Raw genomic sequence first — 22,442 nt, 5'->3', positions numbered from 1 at the left:
GTTTAAATATGTAGGAAGTTTTATATTTCTTAAATTTTAAAATTTAGTATTTATATTTTAATTTTGAGATATTGAATTTTATGTATTTTTTTAATTTAATAATTTTGGTCCTTCCATCTAATTTTATCATTAATATTGTCATCATGGCTATTATAGAAAAAGCAATATAATTCTTTTAGTCCTCAATATTTATAGTTTTTTTTGTCAATTTGACCCTTTCTCTTTAAAATTATAAAAAAATAAAAAATTTCATATTTTCAATATAAAAACCTTAACTTTTTTTCTTAACATAGGATAAAAAATAGAAAAAGAAATTAAAAAAATTATAGTGGAACCGAATAGGTTTAAATATGCCAGAAGTCTTTATATTTTTTTAAATTTAAAATTTAATCTTTGTATTTTAATTTTGAGACATTGAATTTCGTATGCTTTTTTCAATATAATAGAAACTGCAATATAAATTTTTTTAGTCTTCAGAGTTTTGTCAATTTGACCATTACTCTTTAAAGTTACATAAAAATAAAAAAATGAAAAATAAAATAAAATAAAATATTTCATATTTTCAATATAAAATCCTTTAAAAAATTTTAAAAAATATATTTTTTAAATTTTGCAAATATTATGGATATTTTTAAATCTTTAAATTTCATGACATAAAAATCCTTAAAAATTGTAGAAAAATGGATGAGGGATGACTATTAAAGGTGTCCATGAGTCGGGCCAGGATGGGTTCAGGTCGGGCCTAATAAAAAATTTAGGCCCATTTTCTAAGCTCGGGCAAAAAAATAGGCCTAAAATTTTGCCTAAACATGGCCTGGATAAAAAATACTAAAACCCAAGCCCAACCTGGCCTGCCCATATTATTTTTTTATATAATTATTTTAAAAATATATAGTACATCAAAAATAATAAAATTATTAAAATAAATATTTCCTAATAAATTGAAAATAAATTAAAATGTATATATGTATACTTAAATACCACTAAGATAAATGTAACTCAATAAAAAATGTAAAAAATAGTAACAAAAATTAACAATAAAACAAGAGTTATACAATTTTCAAATAATAATAACAACATATTAGTAGCATAATTGTGAAATAGTAATAAAATAGTGAAAAAAAAAGAAAATAGCAAGAAAATAATTTTTTTTTAAATAGTAAAAAAAAGTTTTTTTTGTTTTCGTTTTGGGCCGGGCTAGGCTCGGCCAAGAAATCCTTATCCTAGGCCCGCCCCATTTTCTAAACAAACTTTATTTTTTTGTCCAATTCTATTTTTCGAGCCTATATTTTAACCCAAAACCTTTTACTTTTCGGGTGGACTTTCGAGCCACATCGACAAGTGTATACTCGGCCACCTACCCTTTCATATTCATTGCCTTAATATTCATTTTTTTTTCTTTTTTTATGTTTTGGATTGTCAAAACTATATAGGTTGATAAGGTTTGATTGTCAAAAAATTATTTTTAAAATTTAAAAAAATATTAAAAATATTTTTTTTTTAAAAAGTTGCAAAAATTTTAAAAATATGTTATGTTTTTTTTTTTCTTATATGAAAGGAAAGCATTCGGTAGTCTTTAAATCTGCTCGTCCTTACATGAGTTTTCCTTAATTTATCATCAAGTAGAAACTTCCTAACATGAAACAAAAGAACATCAATACTAACAAGTTCATTAGTATTACTAGGACATGTTTTAGCTGGCTTCTCAAAACACATGCTGGAATTTGGTAGTCAGAAATTTGTTGCACTAACAGTGTATTTGGTACATTAGTAATATATTTATTTTTTATTTCACAAGCAGTTTTAAAAAATTAATATATATATATATATTTTTTAATATGTTACTATACTCTTATAAGGGCTAGTTTGGCAATGCTTTTAATAAGTACTTTTGAAAAGTGCTGTGGAAAAGTACTTTTGAGAAGTGCTTTTGAAAAGTTTAATTTAAAATTTGAGTGTTTGGTATTGCTGTCAAAAAGTACTTTTGAGAAATAAAATGTCCATTTTAGACATGATATTATAAAGTAACAAATATGTATTTAAATAATATTTAAATTAGTTAATATTATAATATTTTAGTAATAATATAAAAAATAATTTATTATAACTTATTGTTAATATTTTAATATATAATATTAATTTTAAATAATTCTAAGTAATTAATATTAATTATTTATTATAACTTTAGCAGTCTTATAATCTGCTGGAAAGAAGAAAACATAAGGTTAAAAAAGTCACATAATGCCAAAAGCACTTTTAGCTTAAAAAAAGTGGCAAATTTGCTACTTCTTCATCCGTAAAAAAGTGATTTTGTTAAGTTAAAAAATGGTCAAAGATGGAGGCTATTCTTTAATGCTTTTAAAAAAAAGTGATTTTTAGGCAAAAACCCATCACAGAAGCAAGGCCGAACGGAGCCTAAGACATTTATCAATTTCCTAACTTTACTTGTGAAGTTTAAAAACATCATTAATAAAATACTAAATATTTTTCCATAATAAAGTCTCCCCTATTTGTACTGTTCACATTAAATCTTATTTAAATAAGTATTTTTAAATTTAAATCAAATGAATTATATATCAAAAATATTTTTATAAAATTTAATTATAAAATATAAAAAAATTGGAAATTTTTAAAATTCTTGGAAATTTGAAAAAAATTTAACTTTAAAAAAAAAGGTTTCTATTGACAATATGAAAAAATATTAGATTTTTCTTATTTTTTTCAAATTGTATATATTTTTTAGAGTAAAGACTAAATTTAAATATTGTAATTATTAAGGGATAAAATAATGATTTCCCCTTTAATAATTGCCACGCGAAACGCGAGGAGCAGAACTGAACAGAAGGAACAAAAATAAAATATAAAAACTAAAATTTTAAATTTGCAAATCTCAATTGAAAGCCTCACAAATCTTTAACATAAAACTAGCGGTTGAATTAATGCAAAAAATAAAATTATGTGCAATGATTTCATTTTGAAATAAAATAAAATTTCAGAAATAAAAATCATAGACTAGCCAAAGGATATGAAAGCAATTATAACCGATAGCAGTCGGTTTCTTATTGGTTGGAAACTGTGACAGTTGATCTCCGATTCAATCGGTCCAATTAATTCTGACAATATCAAATTCAGCAATAAACATGCTTGTTTAGGCTTTTGCATAAACTACAACTAAAACACCTTTTCAATGGAGTATATGGGCTCGCGAATTGACCAAGAACTTTACCTTTGAGTTTTGATCACGATATGTGATCTTAATGGGGAATCGTTGTGTAGGTCGGGAAGGTTTGCGCTAGTAGAGAACTTGAGCCATCTTCTTTTCTCAACGTACTTGAGACCAGGCTGCATTACAAGGCCAATTACAACCGCGACAAGGCTAATCACTGCAACTTTGAGTGAAGAAATAGCTAAGACAACACAAATCAATATGGTTGGAGGAATGCACATGAGAATCGACCCAACTGTTCCAACGGGTATTTTGTAAGGTCGTGATGCAGCTGGATATTTCATCCTTAGACGTATGAATGCTATGAACTCCAAAATCATCCCGAAACAATACAAGAAGTTCTCTGCAGCTACAATCTCTTGAAAGCTCAACCATGACAACAATAAAACGCCTGAAGCCGAAAATAAGATCCCGATTAGAGGAGTTCCATAGCGAGACCTCTTGCTAAAGAACTCAGGCAGCATCCCACGCTCAGCCATTCCCAAAAGTTGGAAAGAGTCACTACTCATCTCAGCCACAAACATCCCCATATTTGACATTGCTGCAGCTGCTTGGATCCACCATCTCAACCAAACTCCACCCAGCAATTTAGCTATGTCCGAGAAATAACCATCAGTCCACAGCTCACGATCAAGGGGAAGAGCCCCCGTGCCAACTAAAAGCGGAAAGAAATACCCAACCACCACTAAGATCAAAGCGTAAAACAATGCTTTTGGGAGAGTTTTTTTTGGGTTCTCTACCTCTCCAGCAAGAGTACTTATAGAGTCCCAATAGTTTAGATTCCAAAAGAGCGTGTTCAAATATAAATTCCAATCCACATGATGCATGTTTACCACAAGCCATCTTGAAGGCTTTAATTTTGGAATCGACACAAACCCCATGACCACAAAAGGAAGGATCGAGAAAACCCCGAGAAGAACAGCAACCCATCCTACAATTGTTAAACCCCTATAGTTCATGTATGTGAGCACTAACGTTAAAGCTAGCACGGCAAAGATTCTTGGCCAGCCACCTCCTAATGCAGGGATTGCAGACTTTAAATAGTCAAGAAACAAAACAGGATATAAAGCATTATCAATGACCCCACTCAGCCATTTCATCCAGCCTTGCTGAAACCCCCAATAGGGACCTAATGCAGATGCAACCCAAACAACATAACCACCATTTTCAGGGAACATAGTGCCCATCTCAGCAGTTATTAATGCTTCCGGAATGCTCCAGATGAATGGAAACACCAAAAAACCGAGAAGAGCAAGAAATGGTCCGGCAGCTTGGACACTGTCCTCCACCCCGAATGGACCTCCAGAAACCTCATAGAAGATCAGGAAAATAAGTGGTAAAACTGAGACTTTCTTGAAGTTATCTGCCGGGGGAGTTGGCACTTCACCAATAGTAACATATTCAGCACTGTCATACTGCCCCATTGCGGAAGAAGCTCTCGCGTTTGGTGTGTGTCTCAACTTCTGCAAGAGAATCAAGTTCTTAGCAAAACAACAATTTGGTTTCTTTAGTCCTTGTTTCAAAAGCACAAAGAGCCACAACTTCAAAGAACTACTAAAATATATATGCCTCATGCAAATCCATCAAAATGGTGAAAGTAAAATAATTAGTTCTCAAGCATTCCGAAAGCAGATGAAAATACCCAAAAATAAAATGTTTCGCAATAGCCAAAGCTCTGCCGTGTATTGCAATATTACAAAAGCAGCTCGATTAGAGATGGATCAGCTGCAACCTTGATAAACTATCAACATAAACCATGTGTTGAGATACTTCTAACCCAGAAACTCATTGTTTAAAACGCAGAACACAGTGTTTCAATTTAAACAAAAGCATATCTAACTTTCCTCGCAACTTGCAATTGATAATAAGAGATGGTAGACTGAGAGAAAACTATGTATCTCTACAAAGAAACGATTTATAAAAAGAGAAAGAGAGGCCAGCTTCTAATGCACCTCTTCTAGCAGGCGAGCACCTAAGGACCTTAGTTTTACTTCTTCGCTGTCACTTGGATGGAACTTAATCTTCTAAGAAAACATATGTGAAGAATAACAACTAAAATTTCTGTTTTCTTAGATGAACAAATGAATGATTTTACTCTTTATATATAATGTAAGAGAACCATGATGGTATTGCTGCCATTCACTCATTTAGAACCAATTAACATAAGTCGGCTTCTATTGCTTATCATCACTTTATAGCAAATCAAAAAGAAAATACCATGACGAAAGCAAGCAAAAAAAAAAACATTAAAGCTGAACAACAGCCGGAGATCTGATAAACACCCTAAACCAGGCAGCAGAGGCAGGTCGATTACCTCATCCTCTTCGGAACTCAGATGCTTACTATCACCTTATAGCAAATAGCAAATTGCAACTTTTAAGCCATCAAAAAGAAAATAACATAACAACAAAGATATAAAACAGCCGGAAAGCTCAAAGGCATGCAGATCACCTCATCCTCCTCGGAACTCGGATGTTTCGTATCAACGGTAGTCTGTATCTGTGATACTGAAACAAGCTGATTCTGTGGACTTACACAGCCAGCAGCTGGTTGACCCGAAGTTTGTGGGTCACCGGAAACTTCACTAACAACTTCTACCATACCAACATCAGATCAAATTCAGTCAGAATCAAAACAAGTAGTAAGCAAACAAACAGTCGGCAACCTGATCTACTACAGATTCCAAAGTGAAGAAAAGTTGTATGAGGAAAAAGACATCATTTTTTCTATTTTACTTGCATTAATTTATAAAGGGTTTGCATAGTTTCAAAAATGGTTTCTTTATCTAACATTTTGGTCAAAATAGGAAAAGTAAAATGAACGGGGACTGAAGGAGACGTGAAGAGTTTTGGATGGCAATAATTTAAGGGAGAAGACAATGTCTACCACGCTAGCCGTGTGAGCAAAACATAAACTAATCAACTATAAAGGGGGGAAAACCCAGCTTAAAAAATTGGAGACAAAAATACCAAAGAATTATTATAATAATAAGAATACCTGAGCAGAGCAACGTCTTGAATTTGGGTTAGGTTTGCGAGGAAATGAATTCGACTAAGGGGAAGAGTGGCAGGCAAGTTGTGGGTCGCCGGAGACTCGACTCACCTTTATAAAAGTGTTCCACTCAGACTCAGTGGCCACGTTATTATAGGCAGGAAAAAGTTTGACGTCCAAGTTAATTTGTCAGCTTTAATGTGTTTACTTTATATTTTTCATTTTGGGGCAGTTTTACTTTTTGGTTCTCTTATTTCAGAATTTTGACTAAAATGTCCTTGTTTTCAATTGTTAACCCAATTAAAAAATACTGGTCAAATTGTTAATACCACATCTCAATTCTCAGTCCACTGTGAAAAGTAAGTAAAATGTGATAAAAAGAAAATAGGTAGTTTTCTGAGTAAATTTTAAAATTTATTTTGAAAGTGTTAAAATTAAAAACAAAAGTCATTAAACTTTATCTTTTTATAATTTATATGTGAAGAAACTCATAATATAGATCAATATTTTCAGTTGAAATAAAAACTTATTTACATATAATAGTATAAGGACTTATCTGAAAAAAGGAAATAAGTTTGAGACGTTTTTAAAAGATGTACACTGAAACAAGAGAAATATAATAAATTGAAAAATTAGAGTTTTGTCGGTCACATTCCAAACAAGTTTAGGTAGCATCTTCCCTGGCATTTTTGCAGATCTCCACTATTTTCACTCCACCTTTGTCGATTTGTCATCCATAAGGCATGCATTAGTTTTTACGCATCATGTCAACTACAATTTTTTTCAACAATTTTAAATTTTCAATATTTGGTCACATTCTTTTTATTGAAAGGTACTTATTTAGTTTTTTTTTTTTACCAACGGTTTGAAATCTTATCAATTTCAAAATTATTTATTTTTTAAATACTATTTAAGACAGGCATAGCAAGATCCTAATTTCACTTGTGATTGTAAAGTTTCAAGATTTTCATTCCCAATTACTAAAAATAATCCATAACTACGCCTAAAAAATTGAAAAATCGAAAAATCAATTCTTTGGTTTAAAAGTTAATAATTCATGAGTATTCAAAATACTGTTTTTTTTATGATGTAAAATTATTAATGAAGCATACAACAAATAAGGAAGATAACGACGAGTAAAAAGGAGATCGTTGTGGTGCAATGAAAGTCGATTAACCTAAAGAGACTGCGAGCTGAAACAGGGGCAAAGAGGCAGGCTGATCAAGAAGATTATTGCCCAGAGTAACTTTAGAGTGTTAAAAGATTATTTCCTTTTTCATCATTTGTCAAGGCATTTATAAGATAGGTTCATTATTCGTTAGTATGATGTGGCAGGATATACATTTAGCCTCACTAAATGCGTAAAAGATAATCATAGGTATGTATCATGAGATTTTATTAGCACGAGGTTGTTATACCTAAATGGGCTCCTTATTGTCTTAGAAGTGTGTTCACACTAGAAGAGCATTCACACTTAAATACAGGTGGGTGACTCCTTATAGGTAGAATGGGTGGTATTGTCAAAAGGTACTGAAAGCAGGTGACCTGCTAGAATGCTACTTCAATAGGAATCAATGCGAAGGTCAAATGTGACTTGTGCTGACACATGTTCGAGTGGTGGCAAGGTATAACAATAACCCCTCCCCCGAGTCAAATGAAAGATTATAAAATAGTCTTTCGTGAGACATTATTTGAATTTTGATTAAGGTTTGTCCCACCAAAGAAAATGAAGGAACACTAGATTCCCTTTAAAAAGACAAGCATAAATGCGAAGTTTTAGGGAAGAGTAGCCATGATGAGGAGCATTTGACACTGTACAAGTGGCCAAATGCTATTTGTTAAGATTTTTTGTTCTCAAAACGGTGCGTTTAAAAGGGCATATTAAAAAATCTATAAATTTGGGTTCTTAACTTCTCTAAAACTAGTTTTGTTGTTTTTTTGGTTTGTGCTTTTCTGTTGCTTAGGGTTCCTTCTTTATAGTTGCAAATAAAGATTTTCTTTATTTCGTTCTTGTTTTCACAATTTTGCAGGAAAATGGTTAAAGTTGAGAAAAGACATGGAAGAATTGGTAGGTCTTCATCACAAAGGCACGGAGGTAGGTATTTTATTATCAACAGTAGGGAGATGACGACTAATGGAGCAACAGTGAACAATCTAAGAAGAACTTCGACAATTAGCGAGAAAAGGAGAAAATCCCTGAACATTTGAAGGCTTTCTCTGAACCGTTGGCAATCAATGAATGTCATTGTAATACAACAGAACAGGAAATACAAAGGGTGTTAAGGTGCAGGGATCTCTTTGCAAGGCATCCAAAGCATCCCAATTATGAGTTTAATATTCCAAGAGGGAAGCATTACTTGAGTTCTGTATTTGGGCCACAATATGGTGGGGGAAGGCTAGGATTTTTCCTATCACTATACTTGTTGGAAGTAGGGTTTTATTTGCCACCTCATCAGTTTGTTATGAATTTGTTAAATTCTATCTGTTCGGCACCCGAACAGATAGTGGGAAGCTTGTGGTGGTTAATAATTAGATTCATAATCAAATGCGGGCTAAGGGGTATATGACCCAACGTGGCGTTATTTCAATACATGTATACCCTTCAAGAGAAAGAAAATCGCTGGGGTGGTACTTTGTGGTCGAAAAGAAGGAAACAGATAAACTTATTTATGGTGGAGGAAATATAAAGTTGAAACTAGATCCTAAGACGTATTTATGGATTTGAAGTTGGGAGAGTCATTTAGATTATCCATTAAATGGAGAAGGCTTGTGCCCTCCCGCTATCTCCACTGTCCCAAGTTGGAGGACATTCATGAAGGGGGAGGTATTCACGATCTCCTCAATCATAATGGTTTCTTAGTCATTCATCAGGATATCTCCCTTCGTGGGGTATTCCATTATTGTCTTCGTGACAAAAAGGCGATAAGATATACCCCTCTAAATTTTATAGATGGAATAAAGAATATTAGGTGTTGAAAACATTGTGAGCATTCTTGGCTTTATGAATCGATGAATGTTGTAGCCAAATATCTTCAGAGTTTGTATCTAGAGCATTGGAATTTCATTCCAAATTATGTTGGGCTCTCGGATCATAAATGGCAAATCCCTCCTAGGTCTCCACGCATGGTACCTATACTGAGGCCAGAATTGGAGAAGCCTATTTCTTCCCCTACTGTCAGCATTCCTTTGGGCGAGTATGATACAATAGTTGTTAGGTCCTCAAGGGGTATGTAATGTTTGCTTACTTTCCTAATGACATGCATGGTTATATGCTTATTTTGTTTTTTTGTGGTTTTACAAACCTTATCATGGATAATAGGAGTGAGTAGATGAGAGTGGAACAATTCAGGTTAAAAAACTGTAAAAAAAAAAGGACATGTGGCTTATGAAAGTTAACTTTTTATAACTTTTTAAACCCCATAATAAGGTGATCCATTTGGCTTCCCAATCTCTTTCCCTTTCGACTATCTTTTTCTCAACAATCCTTCTTCATTTACTTCTTCCACACATGGTTTTTCGTGTTAGAACCGTAAAAAAAACTTGATACAAAAATTTATAAATTAGAATCTATTATGTAAAATTATCAATAACAAATCATGAATAAAAACTATATGCAAAGCATAACTGAATTCATTAATTCCTTGATATTTTTTGGATCTTACGATTTTGATCTTCCAAATTAGCACACAAGAAATTCAGAGAAAATTTGCTCTTTTTTCTAAAGATGGGATATTAGAAAAGTTACATTATGTGTAATTTGGAGACTATAACCCACCATTAATTAGAAATTAGTTACTAGAGTATCTACACATATTTGACCCATACTTTATTTAATAATTTCGTTTATTAGTTTTACTTTATTTAATAACCCACCATCCCTGATCACATATATTAACATAACCGAATTACATAGATCAAGCATGGATGTGTAGCATGAAAATTACATGCAATGTAAACTAAACATGCCTATTTCCAACTGGTCCTTCTTAAACTTAGGTGAGGTTAGTATCAAATAGAGTGAATAAACTAAATACTTCATTTATGATCAGAAAATAACCAAATATATAAATGTATGAAAACAAACATAAAGCAAATAAAATATAAGTTCCTACTAAACCAGGATGTCCTCAAATAATGTAACACTTATATGAGCAGTGTGCTCATGGAAGACCTTGGGTGGTAACCTTTTGTGAGCGGATCCAGTATCATTGAGTTTATCCCAACATGTTCTATAGATATTTGTCCATTTCGCACTTTCTTTCACAACCAAGAATTTTATGTTAATATGCTTTGACTTTGATGAACTCTTGTTATTGTTGGAATACAACACTACTGACTTATTGTCACAAAATATTTTGAGTGGTCTTTCTATATTTTCAAAAATGCTCTGCACAGTGACAAAGTTTAGCAACCATATTCCATGGTTTAATGCCTCATAGCATGTAACAAACTCTGCTGCCATAGTGGAAGATGCTACAAGTGTCTGATTGACACTTTTTTAGGATATAACTCCTCCAACTAATAGGTAAATAGCTTAATATAGATTTCCTGCTATCTTAGCACTCAATGAAATCAAATTAAAGAATACCCTATGACTTTCAAATGATTTGATCTCTTATAAGTGAGCATGTAATCTTTTATTCTCTGAAGATACCTCATAACCCTCTTGGCTATTGTCCAATGGTTCATACCAGGGTTGCTTAAATATTTTCCTAACATCCTAACAATGTACACAATATCCAGACACGTACATATTTGAGCATACATTAGACTCCCAACATTTGATGCATAGGGAATCTATTGCATTTCTTGAATTTCAAGGTTACTTTTAGGGCATTGAGTAAGATTAAATTTATCTTCTTTAGTAATAGAGGTGTCACCTGGTTAATAACTTTGCGTTCCAAACCTTTTGAGTACTTTAACGATATAGTTTTTTTGTGACAATCTAAGAATACCCTGAGATCGATATCAATGTATCTGGATTCCTAAAACAAAATAGGTGTCCCAAGATCTTTCATATCAAAATGCTTAGATAAAAACCTCTTAGTTTTGTGTAATAAACCTATATCATTAATGACAAGCAAAATCATCAACATATAAAACCAAAAATATATGCTTACTCCCACTGAATTCGTGATACATTCAATCATTAACAATATTCATCTCAAAACTGGACGAGACAATTACATGACGCGCCTTATACCTCTCTACATTACCATTTACATCCCTCTTGGTTTTAAATATCCATTTACAACCAATTGGTTTTGCACCTTCAAGTAATGGGACAAGTTCCCAAACTTTATTATCCTACATAGACTTATACTCTTCTTTCATAGCATTAATCCGCTTTTGAGAATTAGAACTTTTCATGGCCTGACGAAAGTTGATTGGATCGTCTTCCATCATTTTATTGTTATCTTCATGTTTTTGGAGAAATACAACATAATAGTCTAGAATATTATTTCTCCTTTCTCTCGTAGATCTCATTAATGGCACTTATTGTTGAGTTTGTTAAGTTTGTTCTTCTGAAATAATTAACTCATATTGAACAGGAAGTTGTTCAACATTGTCTTGTTGAGGTTCTAAATTCACTTCTTGATCAATGATAGACATGAGCACCTAAACATCATCAAAAGTGATAGCAAGAGCTGAGTTAGAATCTAATTCCTCCTCAGAAGCAATGTCTCTAACCTTATTTCCCCTCCAAACTTAATATCCTAAAAAATGTTACAGTTCTTGTCTAAAAAATATTCCGAATTGTGGGATCATAAAACTTATAGCCCTAGGTCACTCAGAATAACCAATAAAGTAGCTTCCCACTATTTTAGAGTCTAATATTTTTTTCATGTGGCCTGTAAGACCTTGCCTTAGCTAAACATCCCTAAATGTGAAAGTGCTTTAGACTAAGTTTTTTACCTGTCCAAAGTTCATAAGATGTTTTTGCAGTTGCTTTAATGGGTACTCTATTCAAAATGTAAGTTGTTGTGTTTAATTTTTGTCCCAAAACGGACTCGGGTAAGGTAGAATGAGCAATCATGCTTCTTACCATATCCTTAAGAGTCCTATTTCATATTTTAGCTATACCATTATATTGGGTGATCCTAGCATGGTATACTGTGGAACAATACCGCATTCCTCTAGGAACTTTACAAATGGTCCTAGACGTTGTTCACTTGAGCTATCATATCTACCGTAGTACCCACCACCACGATCAGATATGATGTTTTTAATCCTTTTGTTGACTTGATTCTCAACTTTAGCTTTATAAGCTTTAAACACTTCTAGAGACTAAGATTTCTCATGAATGAGATATAGGTACACATAACAGTATAAATTAATTCTAAGACATTTGAAGATCTGTTGGCACCCAATCTCTTGGTTTTGGTCTTTTTTCCCTTAATACAACCGACGCAAACACCAAAGTCTGTGAAGTCAAGAGACTTTAAAATACCATCAGACATAAGGCGTTCAACTCTACCTTTTGAGATATGACCTAAGGGCTTATGCCATAATGATGTCGAATTTTCTTATTTAATTTGTGTTTAATACCAAGTGATTCCACATGCTAGGTTTCATTATAGGATTCAACTGTTTCTAACAAATAAAGGTTGTCAAAAGCATTTAACTAACCATTTCCAAAAACATTCAAATTTAAAGACAAAGTAAACTAATTCTTTCCAAGTGAACAATAAAATCCAAATTTTTCCAACAAAGAAACAAAAATTAAATTCTATCTAAAAGATGGTAAAATAAAAGTGTCTTTTAAATCCAAATAAAACCCAGTTCCTATTAACGACCTAAAATGCCCAATTGCTTCCATTTCCATCGATTTTCCATCGCCCACGAAGATATGTTTTTCATTATCACTTGGCTTCGATCGTTTAGGCAACCTTGAATAGAAACACTTATGTGAGTAGTAACACCAAAACCTATCTACCGAATGTTTCTAGATACTGAAGCTAAATTAACCTCAAAACAGACCAAAGTAAGAATTATACCTTCCTTTGCACACCAGGCGTGATATTTGGCACATTCTTTCTTCATGAGTCTAAACTTTTTACAAAAGAAACAACTCTCTGTAACCTGTTATTTTTTCTTTTGAGCTAGACCCTTAGTAGCTTCATTCTGATATTTTCTTTTCTAGCCCTTGTCTTTAAAAGCATTGGTCAAATGAGCACTTTCAGACTTATCATGCTTCAACCTTTCTTCCTCTTGCACACAATGAGAAATGAACTCATTTAGAGTCCATTTCTCCTTTTGACAGTTGTAACTAATTTTAAATTGATTAAATAGTGTAGGAAGTGATACCAAAACCATAAGAACAAGTAATTCCTCTAAAAGCTCGATCTTAAGTGCCTTAAATCTTGAAGCAACATGGAACATCTCCATAATGTACTCCCTCACATTTCTTTTACCCTTATATTTCATAAACATCAAAGAAGCCAGAAGTGATGTTATCTCAATCTTATCATTTCTAGCAAAATGTTTCTCAATTTCGTCAATGAAACACTTGACCTGAGTAATCTCTTCAGATTCTATGCCCTTAAAAGCTTATGGAATGCTATACTTCATGGTCATTAGACTTATGCGATTTGAACAATCCCACATCTTAAAATCCCTTTTAACATTAGGTTACTTTCCGCAGTGAGAGGTGCGAGTTGTTCTTCTCTCAGTGCAAGATCTATGTCAATACAGCCCAGCACTATAAGTAAGTGTCTTCTCCATTCCTTGAAACTAGTCCCATTAAGCATGGATATAGAATTGATGTTAGCAAATATTGTGGCAACAGAAGATGAACTAGTTGAATATAGAAAAAAATTAATAAAAAAACAAGCTCACATCAATATTAATAAGTATACAATAAATTCAAGATAGTGACAATCCCATCTCAAGATACCAAACACAACATTAATATCAAGTATTTGGACAGTAATATTAAGTAGCAATCAAATATTGACAATAAATTATTTCAAATAATGAATCAATCTTTGGACTAACTTATTTATCACATAAAGTACCTTATGATTGTTACACGTTTATCACCACAGATATCGTTGAAATTCTGTCAAATATTAACTTACCTTTAAGTCAATTAATAATCGCATGAATAAAAAATATATAATCATCTTGATATTTTAATACAAACTATTCTATGTAAAAGAGGTCACTTTGGTAGTGTTTTTGTTTTAACTAATCTATTTATAATATTAGACATCCTTAATTAAAACCCAAAGTCAAAATCGAAATTTGTTTGTTTCAAAATATTTCTTTTAATTTCATCTTTCAATCAAATTAAAAGATAATTGTGTATATATATAAATTTATATAATTTTCCAAAACAGCATATATCATATCTTACCTATCAAAATTCATAAAACATACACTCAACTAATAGAGTTTAATATAGAAACGCATTTCATACATTGAACTATCACAACATGTGTATATTATATATGTATATATAATTGAAACATATAATATGAATTAAGCACGCATGATGTTAGTGTATAAGAATACGTTAGGTTGTTATTAATTTGTTATACAATATGGTATATTGTTAGTAGAATTGGTTAGCAGCAGTTAGTCACACTCACTCATGTATATAAGTCCTATCTTTGTACTGATCCAGAAGTCAAGAATACAAAAATATTCAATCATTCATTCAATATTATAAATTTACTCTTTGTTATTCAGTTTTGATATAGTTACTAACATGGTATCAGTCGCCTGATTTCTTGGAGGTCCTTCCCACTGTCGATCCATGGCCAATTCTGCTGATTCACCATTACTAACCTTGGTAGTCCCACTTTCTCCAGCTCTCGTTTGGTTTAGACTTTTCCTTGTCATGATACGGTAAAGTTGGATGAAGGAAATTTTGTGCAATGGCAACAATATATCAGATAAATAGTTGAAGGATATGAATTGCTAGGATATTTAGAAGGGACGTTACTTGCTCTGCCTCGATTTGTTTCTTCTCTAGATGGAGTTTAACTCTGAATATCGATGCCTTTCTCTTTGTTCAGCAAGATAAGCTTCTTGCTTATTGGTTACTTTCTACGATTAGCTCTTCTTTGTTATCTTATTTTACAGCTGCAAAATAGGCGTATGAAGTCTAGAGCAATGAAAATCACCTCTTTGGTGCTGCCACTAAAGCAAAGTTATCATGAATAAGGCATGAACTCCACTCCATCAAGAAAGGGGTAATGTTTGTCAAAGAATATGTTACTAAAATATAGAATACTTGCGCGTTGCTCTAGGCGTCTAGATCTGCAGTACCGGAGATAGAGAATGTGGAGATCATCCTTACCGAGCTCTCGTTGGATTATGACACTGTTCTAACCTTGGCCTAATTTTCGACTGAAACTCTTTCTTCATAAAAACTGATCAATGTACTTATGGAATTTAAGAGTTTTCAAGCTCGCGCGGTGATTAACGCGTCTTTTCATGCACATCTAGTGGAGTCCACTCTGACAACACCAATGGCGGACTCCGTGCGTGGTAGCTGTCCACCATCTACTACTCGTGGACGAGGTTTTCAGACTTGGCTTTAGTGCCAAATCTTCTTTAGGTTTGGCCATATGGCACAATGATGTTTTTTACAGATTTGATCGTAAATATGATGACTCATCTGCTCCATTCATGGCACCGGTGCAGTTTAGATATGCTGGTCTCGGATCACATAAAGCTATTTTTGGCGAACCTGGCTGGTGTTCGTCAACTTGCAAAGGTCCGATCTCTTTCGATGGACCTAGACAATACATCAGTCCTTCAGTTGCGGCTCTGATAGCGTTTTCTTTTAGCTCTTCGTGGGGCAAATTGAAAAATAATTTTTCTGTGCCTACTCAGCCACCTGCTAGGGTTTCTAACCATTTTACTTCTACTCATGATATTAGGGAAGGTTAAACGGTTGGCCCATTGTTGGATCAGGCCCGTCTTATAGTGCTCCTCCCTTGCTGCCAGCCTTGGGTCAGCAATATGGGCCGGATACCTTTAGTTATTTTGGTGTTTCTAGGCCATTTTCTTCAGGCCATGGGGTTGGGCTGTATGGTCGGTCGATTAGTACAGCCTCTAATGTTGGGCAACATAATGGGTCGAATGCCAACCTTGTTGGGTTTGAGCCCACTGGAAATATTTTAGTACAAAATTATGGGTTTGGTGTGGTGTGGCGCACTAAACTAAGGGCACGTATTCATGATTTTGATACCTCATCATGCGTTGAGATGCCTCGTATCCCTAATTTTTATGCATTTGATTTTTTTACCACATCTAGGTCCAATGCCAATATAACTTTGATAATGATAATTTCTATATTCCTATACCTGTAGGGACCAAATCTTGGTATCCTGATTCAAGGGCTACACATCATGTTTGTCGCGAGGCCACCGCTTTGCATAAATCCATGTCGTATTCAGGTATATCTCATCTTCTCATGGATGATTGGACTCCTACAGAAATATCATGTGTTGGGAATTCTATTTTACCTACAACAAGTAAGATGCTTCATCTGTTTAATGTTCTATACGTTCTAAATATACGGAAGAATCTGTTGTCTATCTCTCAGTTTGCTAAGGACAATAATGTGTTTTTTGAATTTCATCCATCTTATTGTGTTGTTAAGGACATCCAGACTCTAGAAATTTTGCTGCGAGGCCACACTAGTAACGGGCTCTATTACTTTTCGCTGGTTACTCATGCTTCATCTGTCGATTCTCCTTCTGTCCACAACATTAGACTTCAAGCTCGCAATGATGGTGATGATGTGTTTTCATTATGGCACTGCAAACTTGGTTATCTGATTGCTTCAATTGTTAAAATTGTTCTTGATAAGTGTAAAATTATCTCCAATAAAATGTGCATTGATAATGTTTGTATTGCATGTCAAAAGGGGAAATATCATAAACTACATTTTTCAACTTCTGCTACTGAATATAAGGATTTTTTTTATTTTTTTGTCTCTGACTTATGGGGACTGACGTTAGTTGTATGTGGTAATAATTGGTATTATGTTACGTTTATCTACATGTGTAGTCGATTCACTTGGATTTATCTCATTCAACGTAAGTTTCAGGTAGTTGAGTGTTTTCTTCAGTTTTAGAAAATGGTCAAAACTCAGTTTGGAAAAAAATATCAAAAGCTTTCAAAGTGATTAGGGTGGTGAGTATCGTGCATTCACATCGGTTCTAGCTGATCTTGGGATACTTCATCGTCTATCCTGCCCACATACGTTTAAGCAAAACGGAGTGGCTGAGCGAAAACATGGACACATTGTTGAGACTGGCCTTACTCTCTTAGCCCAAGCCAATTTGCCCATGGATTATTGGGGTTATGCTTTTTGTAGTGCCGTTCATATCATAAATCGTCTACCTACTCCAGTCTTGAAAGGGTAGTTTCTATATCAGATCATTCATAGTTGTGAGCCTACATATAATTATTTAAGGGTGTTTAGGTGTTGTTGTTTCCCATATTTGTGTCCATTTATGCATCACATGTTGGATTTTCGTTCTCAACCTTGTACATTTTTTAGATATAGCTCCTAACATAAAGGCTATTACTGTCTTACACCAGATGATAAGGTAATTGTTTCGCGTCATGTTGTTTTTGATGAATGTCGGTTCTTGTTTTCTTCACCTACCATAAACACTGTTGAGCCTAGTTCGTCTGTCTTCACGTATGTTCCTTTTGTTAAGTCTACTGCCTCCCATCCTACTACGATAATCGAGAGACCCACTGTTGTTTTGCCTTCTCCTCCTTACTATAGTTCTAGACAATCTACATCAAGTGATTTATTGATCGAGTTGAGGTCTGTTCATGAGGAGTTTCGGCCCTTGGTCCTAATGGATACTTGTGGTTCGTCTGCTCCTGGCATGGTTTCTTCGGCTCTTTCATCTGTTCTACTGGGAAATACTCATACTATGATTACTAGATCTAAGGCTGGGATTTTTAAACCCAAGGTTCTGTTTGTTAAAGCCGTTAACTATGAACCACGCACGATTGAGGAAACACTTCTAATCTAGAATGGAAACTAGCAGTCCAAACTGAGTTTGATGCTCTAATACTTGTTTCTCTACCTCATGGACGGAAGGTGATAGGATGTAAGTGGCTCTTCAAAATAAAGAAAAATCCTGATGGGATCATTGCTCGGTAAAAGGCTCAACTGGTGGCAAAAGGGTGTTCACAGGTTCCCAGGTGTGATTTCAAGGAAACGTTTAGCCTAGTGGTCAAACCTGCGACTATTCGAACCATATTTGCAATTGTTGTCTCTCGTGGTTGGCAACTTCGTCAAGTTGATGTCAACAATGCCTTTTTAAATGGTGATCTCACTATACACCAACCTCCAAGTTATGTTCAGTCTGGTCCGACTGGTGAGCACTTGGTGTATCATCTGACAAAGGCTTTATACCGGTTACGTCAAGCTCCACGCACCTGGTTTGAAAAATTGAAATGGTTTCTTGTTTCTACCGAATTTCTATTGTCCAAATCCGACGCGTTTTTGTTTTTTCAAGTAACGACCGAGTTTGTCCTCTATGTTCTGGTTTATGTGGATGATATTATTGTTACAAGAAGTATGGCTGACAGTATAAGTGGTTTTATTCAACTGTTACATAATGAGTTTTCCCTAAAGGACATGGGAGACCTTCACTACTTTTTAGGTATTAAAGTCATTCGATCTTCCATTGGGAGTCTACACTTATGACAGTACAAGTGCATCAGAGATCTTGTTGACAGGAGGTCTTTGACTAATACAAAGAGTGTCCACACACCAATGATCAGTTTGTTCGCGTTATATAAAGATGAGGGTGATCATCTTGTTGATCCTATAGAATATCGAAGTCTTGCTGGTGCACTTCAATATGTGGTCTTGACCAGACCTGATATTGTTTATGCTGTGAATCGTGTTTGTCAGTTTATGCATGCACCTACTTCAGTTTATTTTGTGGCATTAAAAAGAATCTTACAGTATTTATGTGGGACTATTGATCATGGGTTGATTTTTCGTCCATCTGACAAACTATCTCTCGTTGGTTACACTGATGCCAACTGGGGATTGGATTTTGATGATCGCCAGTCTAAGATAGGGTATTGTGTGTATTTTGGTGATACGCCCATCTCGTGGTGTTAAAAAAAGCAACAAGTTGTTTCTCATTCGACAGCAGAGACTGAATATCGAAGTCTTGCTATAGCTACCAGTGATATTACCTAGTTATTCTTTCTGCTAATGGAGTTAAAAGTTTATTCTGTCGATTCACCTACCGTTTGGTGTGACAATTTTAGTGCGGTAGTGGTTGCTGCCAATCTGGTCTTACATTCCAAATTCAAACATGTTGAACTTGATATATTTTTTGTCTGCGAAAAGGTAGCTGATGGCTCGCTCGTTGTCAGTTAGGTCCCAGCCTGTGACCAAGTTGCTGACATTTTCACAAAACCCTTGTCTGTCTTTATGTTTACTCGGTTTCATAGTCTGCTTCGGGTCTTACCTATTGAGAAACTGTGTGAATGTTAGATTACAAGAATTAGTTAGGTTGTTATTAATTTGTTATACAATCTGGTATATTATTAGTAGAATTGGTTAGCAGTCATATCTTTGTACTGATTCAGAAATCAATAATACAAAAATATTCAGTCATTCATTCAATATTCTAAATTTACTCTTTGTTATTCAGTTTTGATATAGTTACTAACACACGAAAACTTTTATACTATCAACTTTTTTTTTTAATTATCATATAAAACACCACTTAAACGAGGTAAGAATGCTTTTCTCTTTCATTGGTAAGTTTTTACACATAACAAGGTCATACGTTCAACTAAGAAACTTGACAATAGCAAAAAGTAGAGATTAAAACATGTTTTACACCATTATTTAATGAACTCGTATGTAAAAAATTGGACCAAATAGAGTATTGAGATAATAAGCACATAAATGATCCGAAACAAAAACGTAATGTTCTGCAATACCTATAAGGAACAAAGATCATAGTGGATGCAACTCAAACAAAAGAAAAAAAAATACAATAGCCGAACAGAAACATGGACACGATTGAATCCAATAGAATATGACAAATAAAGCATATTCAATCCAATCATACAATAATGAAAGAATTTCAATCGTCTTTGATTTTTAAGATCACACAAATATTTCAAACCCTAAAATTTTTAATATAAATCCAAGATAACCAAGATCTAAAGAAAACTTAATATAAACCTTCAAAGATCAATATATACCTGAAATATTAAACTCACGAAATTTCATGGATCAATCATTTCAAAAAAAATAATAATAATCAATTTCCAGTTATTCGACATGACGAAGCTTTAATACTACTTGTTAGAATCGATAAAAAAAACTTGATATAAAAACTTAATAAATCAGGATCTATTATATAAAATCATCAAGAATAAATTATTAAAAAAAAACTAGATGTGGAATCATACCTAAATCCATCAATTCATTGATATTTTTCAGATTTTACGGTTTTGATCTTCCAAATTAGCACAAAAGAAATTCAGAGAAAATTTGCTCTATTTTCTAAAGATGGGATATTTAAAAAGTTACATTGTATGAAATTTAGGACCTATAACCCTAATTTATAATTTTTGCACATTAGCCCTAATTTTTAATCAGCCCATCATTAATTAGAACTTAGCTATTAGAGTATCTACATATATTTGACCCATACTTTAATTAAAAATTAAAGCTTAATAAATCTTAACCAAATTAGATAACCTTTAATTTGAACTAATTTATTATAATAATATATAATAAAAATGATTACATGTTATTATATGTATGAGTATCATATATATGTAAATAACAACATGTAATTATCTTTATTATATATATGTAATATCTATATTTTTCGGAGTGAAATGTTTTTGTTTGAATGATATATGTATGAGTATCATCGACGTGGCTGACAACAACGTATATTTACCAGACGATTGATTGTCAGAGCAGTGGTGAATCTAGGGGGCTGGCAGGGGCCCTAGCCCCTCTAAAATGTAAAATTGTTATTTAGGCCTTTGAAATTTTTTAAAAATTTTAAATTAGTAAAGGTAAAATTTTACTTTGCCTCCTAAAATTATAAAAGTTCGATTTAATCCTTTAAAAATTATAAAGATATAGACTATAAAAAATTAAAATTTCATCTGATACTCCCTAAAAATTATTCTAGCTTCGCCCGAGCTAATATCTTATCGTTGTTGAAACAAATATCCTATCACAATAATTTTATGATTAAATCTGGAGTGGGACATCCCCATGTTCAAGGTGTTAAAGATAAGCATAGAGTGGATCGGTCACGTCGGGGAGCATTTAATTCATGGATTCATCATCTCACCCATTCATTTTGCATCATCTCACTTCTCTCCTCGGCCTCGGCTCATATCTACAAAATGGGCCCATTATTTATTTACTCACGTGTCTCATAAATCTAATATAGGTTTTTAAGTATTTTTTATAACTTCTGAGTTTTTAATAAGTTTTTCTTTTGAAAAGCGATATATTTTATTCAGTGACATGTGTTTTTACATTAAAATTAAAGCTTTATTCATTGTTTAGCATCTGAATTACACCTATTTTTTACAGTTGTAACTTTTTTTATCCTCTACGTATCTGAACTTTCCGTTACAATTTTTTTTGGTCCATGCCATTAACGGTGTTAAAAAAAATAGCAACCAATCAAAATATGCCAATGTCCCAATTGAATATTAAAAACAATAAAACATCATTTAATTTTTTAAAAAAATATTAAAAATCATAAATAATTATTAAAAAATTGTAAATAAGTAATAAGCTAAATTATTTTTCTTCTTGTTCTTCTTCGATTTTCGCTACAAATTCTAAAAGAATACAATGTGATTTTCTATGATGTTATCTATTCTTTTTTCTTGATTTTTTTGGCATATTATTTTCAAATTTGCGGCGTTGAAAAAATAACAACATATGATTTGATCAAAAAATTGTAAAAATTATTTAAAAATTGTGAAATTATCGATTAAATACCACATATTCACAATTTTTAAATAATTTTTTAAAATTTTTAATAATTACTTACAATTTTTAATAATTATTTGAAACTTTTTAAATTTTTATAATTTTTAATAATTTTTACAAATTCTAAATAATGTTTTATAATTTTTTTTATAATTTTAAAATATTTTTAACAATATTTAATAATTATTTACAATATTTATTTTTTACAATTTTTTGATCTGGTCAACGCAC

General features: G+C 32.9%; 2 protein-coding genes across 5 annotated transcripts; one reads left to right on the top strand and one right to left on the bottom strand.

Annotated features, from left to right (window-relative positions):
* Positions 1 to 3,026: 3,026 nt before the first annotated feature.
* On the bottom strand, positions 3,027 to 6,395 carry LOC107897497 (probable polyamine transporter At1g31830). Of its 3 annotated transcripts, none has more exons than XM_016822980.2 (3): positions 6,224 to 6,395; positions 5,678 to 5,820; positions 3,027 to 4,689 (listed from the first exon to the last, which is right to left on the bottom strand). In XM_016822980.2, exon 3 carries the CDS (start codon positions 4,648 to 4,650, stop codon positions 3,223 to 3,225), a length of 1,428 nt encoding a protein of 475 aa, XP_016678469.1. In that variant the 5' UTR covers positions 4,651 to 4,689; positions 5,678 to 5,820; positions 6,224 to 6,395; the 3' UTR covers positions 3,027 to 3,222. The 3 variants fall into 3 exon arrangements, with proteins under 3 accessions (XP_016678469.1, XP_016678470.1, XP_040935683.1); XM_016822981.2 differs by having other exon boundaries at positions 5,678 to 5,817; XM_041079749.1 differs by having other exon boundaries at positions 5,678 to 6,237.
* Positions 6,396 to 8,297: 1,902 nt separating this feature from the next.
* On the top strand, positions 8,298 to 17,140 carry LOC121208616 (uncharacterized). 2 transcript variants are annotated; one of them, XR_005903733.1, is made up of 4 exons: positions 8,298 to 9,443; positions 14,941 to 15,944; positions 16,543 to 16,707; positions 16,836 to 17,140. XR_005903733.1 is itself a non-coding variant. In XM_041079748.1 (3 exons), exons 1-3 carry the CDS (start codon positions 9,227 to 9,229, stop codon positions 16,874 to 16,876), a joined length of 423 nt encoding a protein of 140 aa, XP_040935682.1. In that variant the 5' UTR covers positions 8,305 to 9,226; the 3' UTR covers positions 16,877 to 17,140. The 2 variants fall into 2 exon arrangements, 1 of the variants encoding a protein (XP_040935682.1); XM_041079748.1 differs by lacking the exon at positions 14,941 to 15,944 and having other exon boundaries at positions 8,305 to 9,443.
* The last annotated feature ends 5,302 nt before the right edge of the window (positions 17,141 to 22,442 follow it).

Source organism: Gossypium hirsutum, chromosome A10, assembly GCF_007990345.1.
Source record: "Gossypium hirsutum isolate 1008001.06 chromosome A10, Gossypium_hirsutum_v2.1, whole genome shotgun sequence".
Classification (NCBI taxonomy): domain Eukaryota; kingdom Viridiplantae; phylum Streptophyta; class Magnoliopsida; order Malvales; family Malvaceae; genus Gossypium; species Gossypium hirsutum.
The sequence above is the reverse complement of the archived record's forward strand: the minus strand, read 5'-3'. Positions and strand labels throughout refer to the sequence as shown.

Excerpts from the sequence above, each read along its gene's own strand:
- LOC107897497 (XM_041079749.1), bottom strand. The coding sequence starts at position 5,827 with ATGGTAGAAGTTGTTAGTGAAGTTTCCGGTGACCCACAAACTTCGGGT. Across the intron at positions 4,690-5,677 it reads CGAGTTCCGAGGAGGATGAG|AAGTTGAGACACACACCAAA; the intron begins GTGATCTGCATG and ends ATTCTCTTGCAG.
- LOC121208616 (XM_041079748.1), top strand. The coding sequence starts at position 9,227 with ATGAATGTTGTAGCCAAATATCTTCAGAGTTTGTATCTAGAGCATTGG. Across the intron at positions 9,444-16,542 it reads AGTTGTTAGGTCCTCAAGGG|GGACCAAATCTTGGTATCCT; the intron begins GTATGTAATGTT and ends CTATACCTGTAG. Across the intron at positions 16,708-16,835 it reads TTCTATTTTACCTACAACAA|GACATCCAGACTCTAGAAAT; the intron begins GTAAGATGCTTC and ends TGTGTTGTTAAG.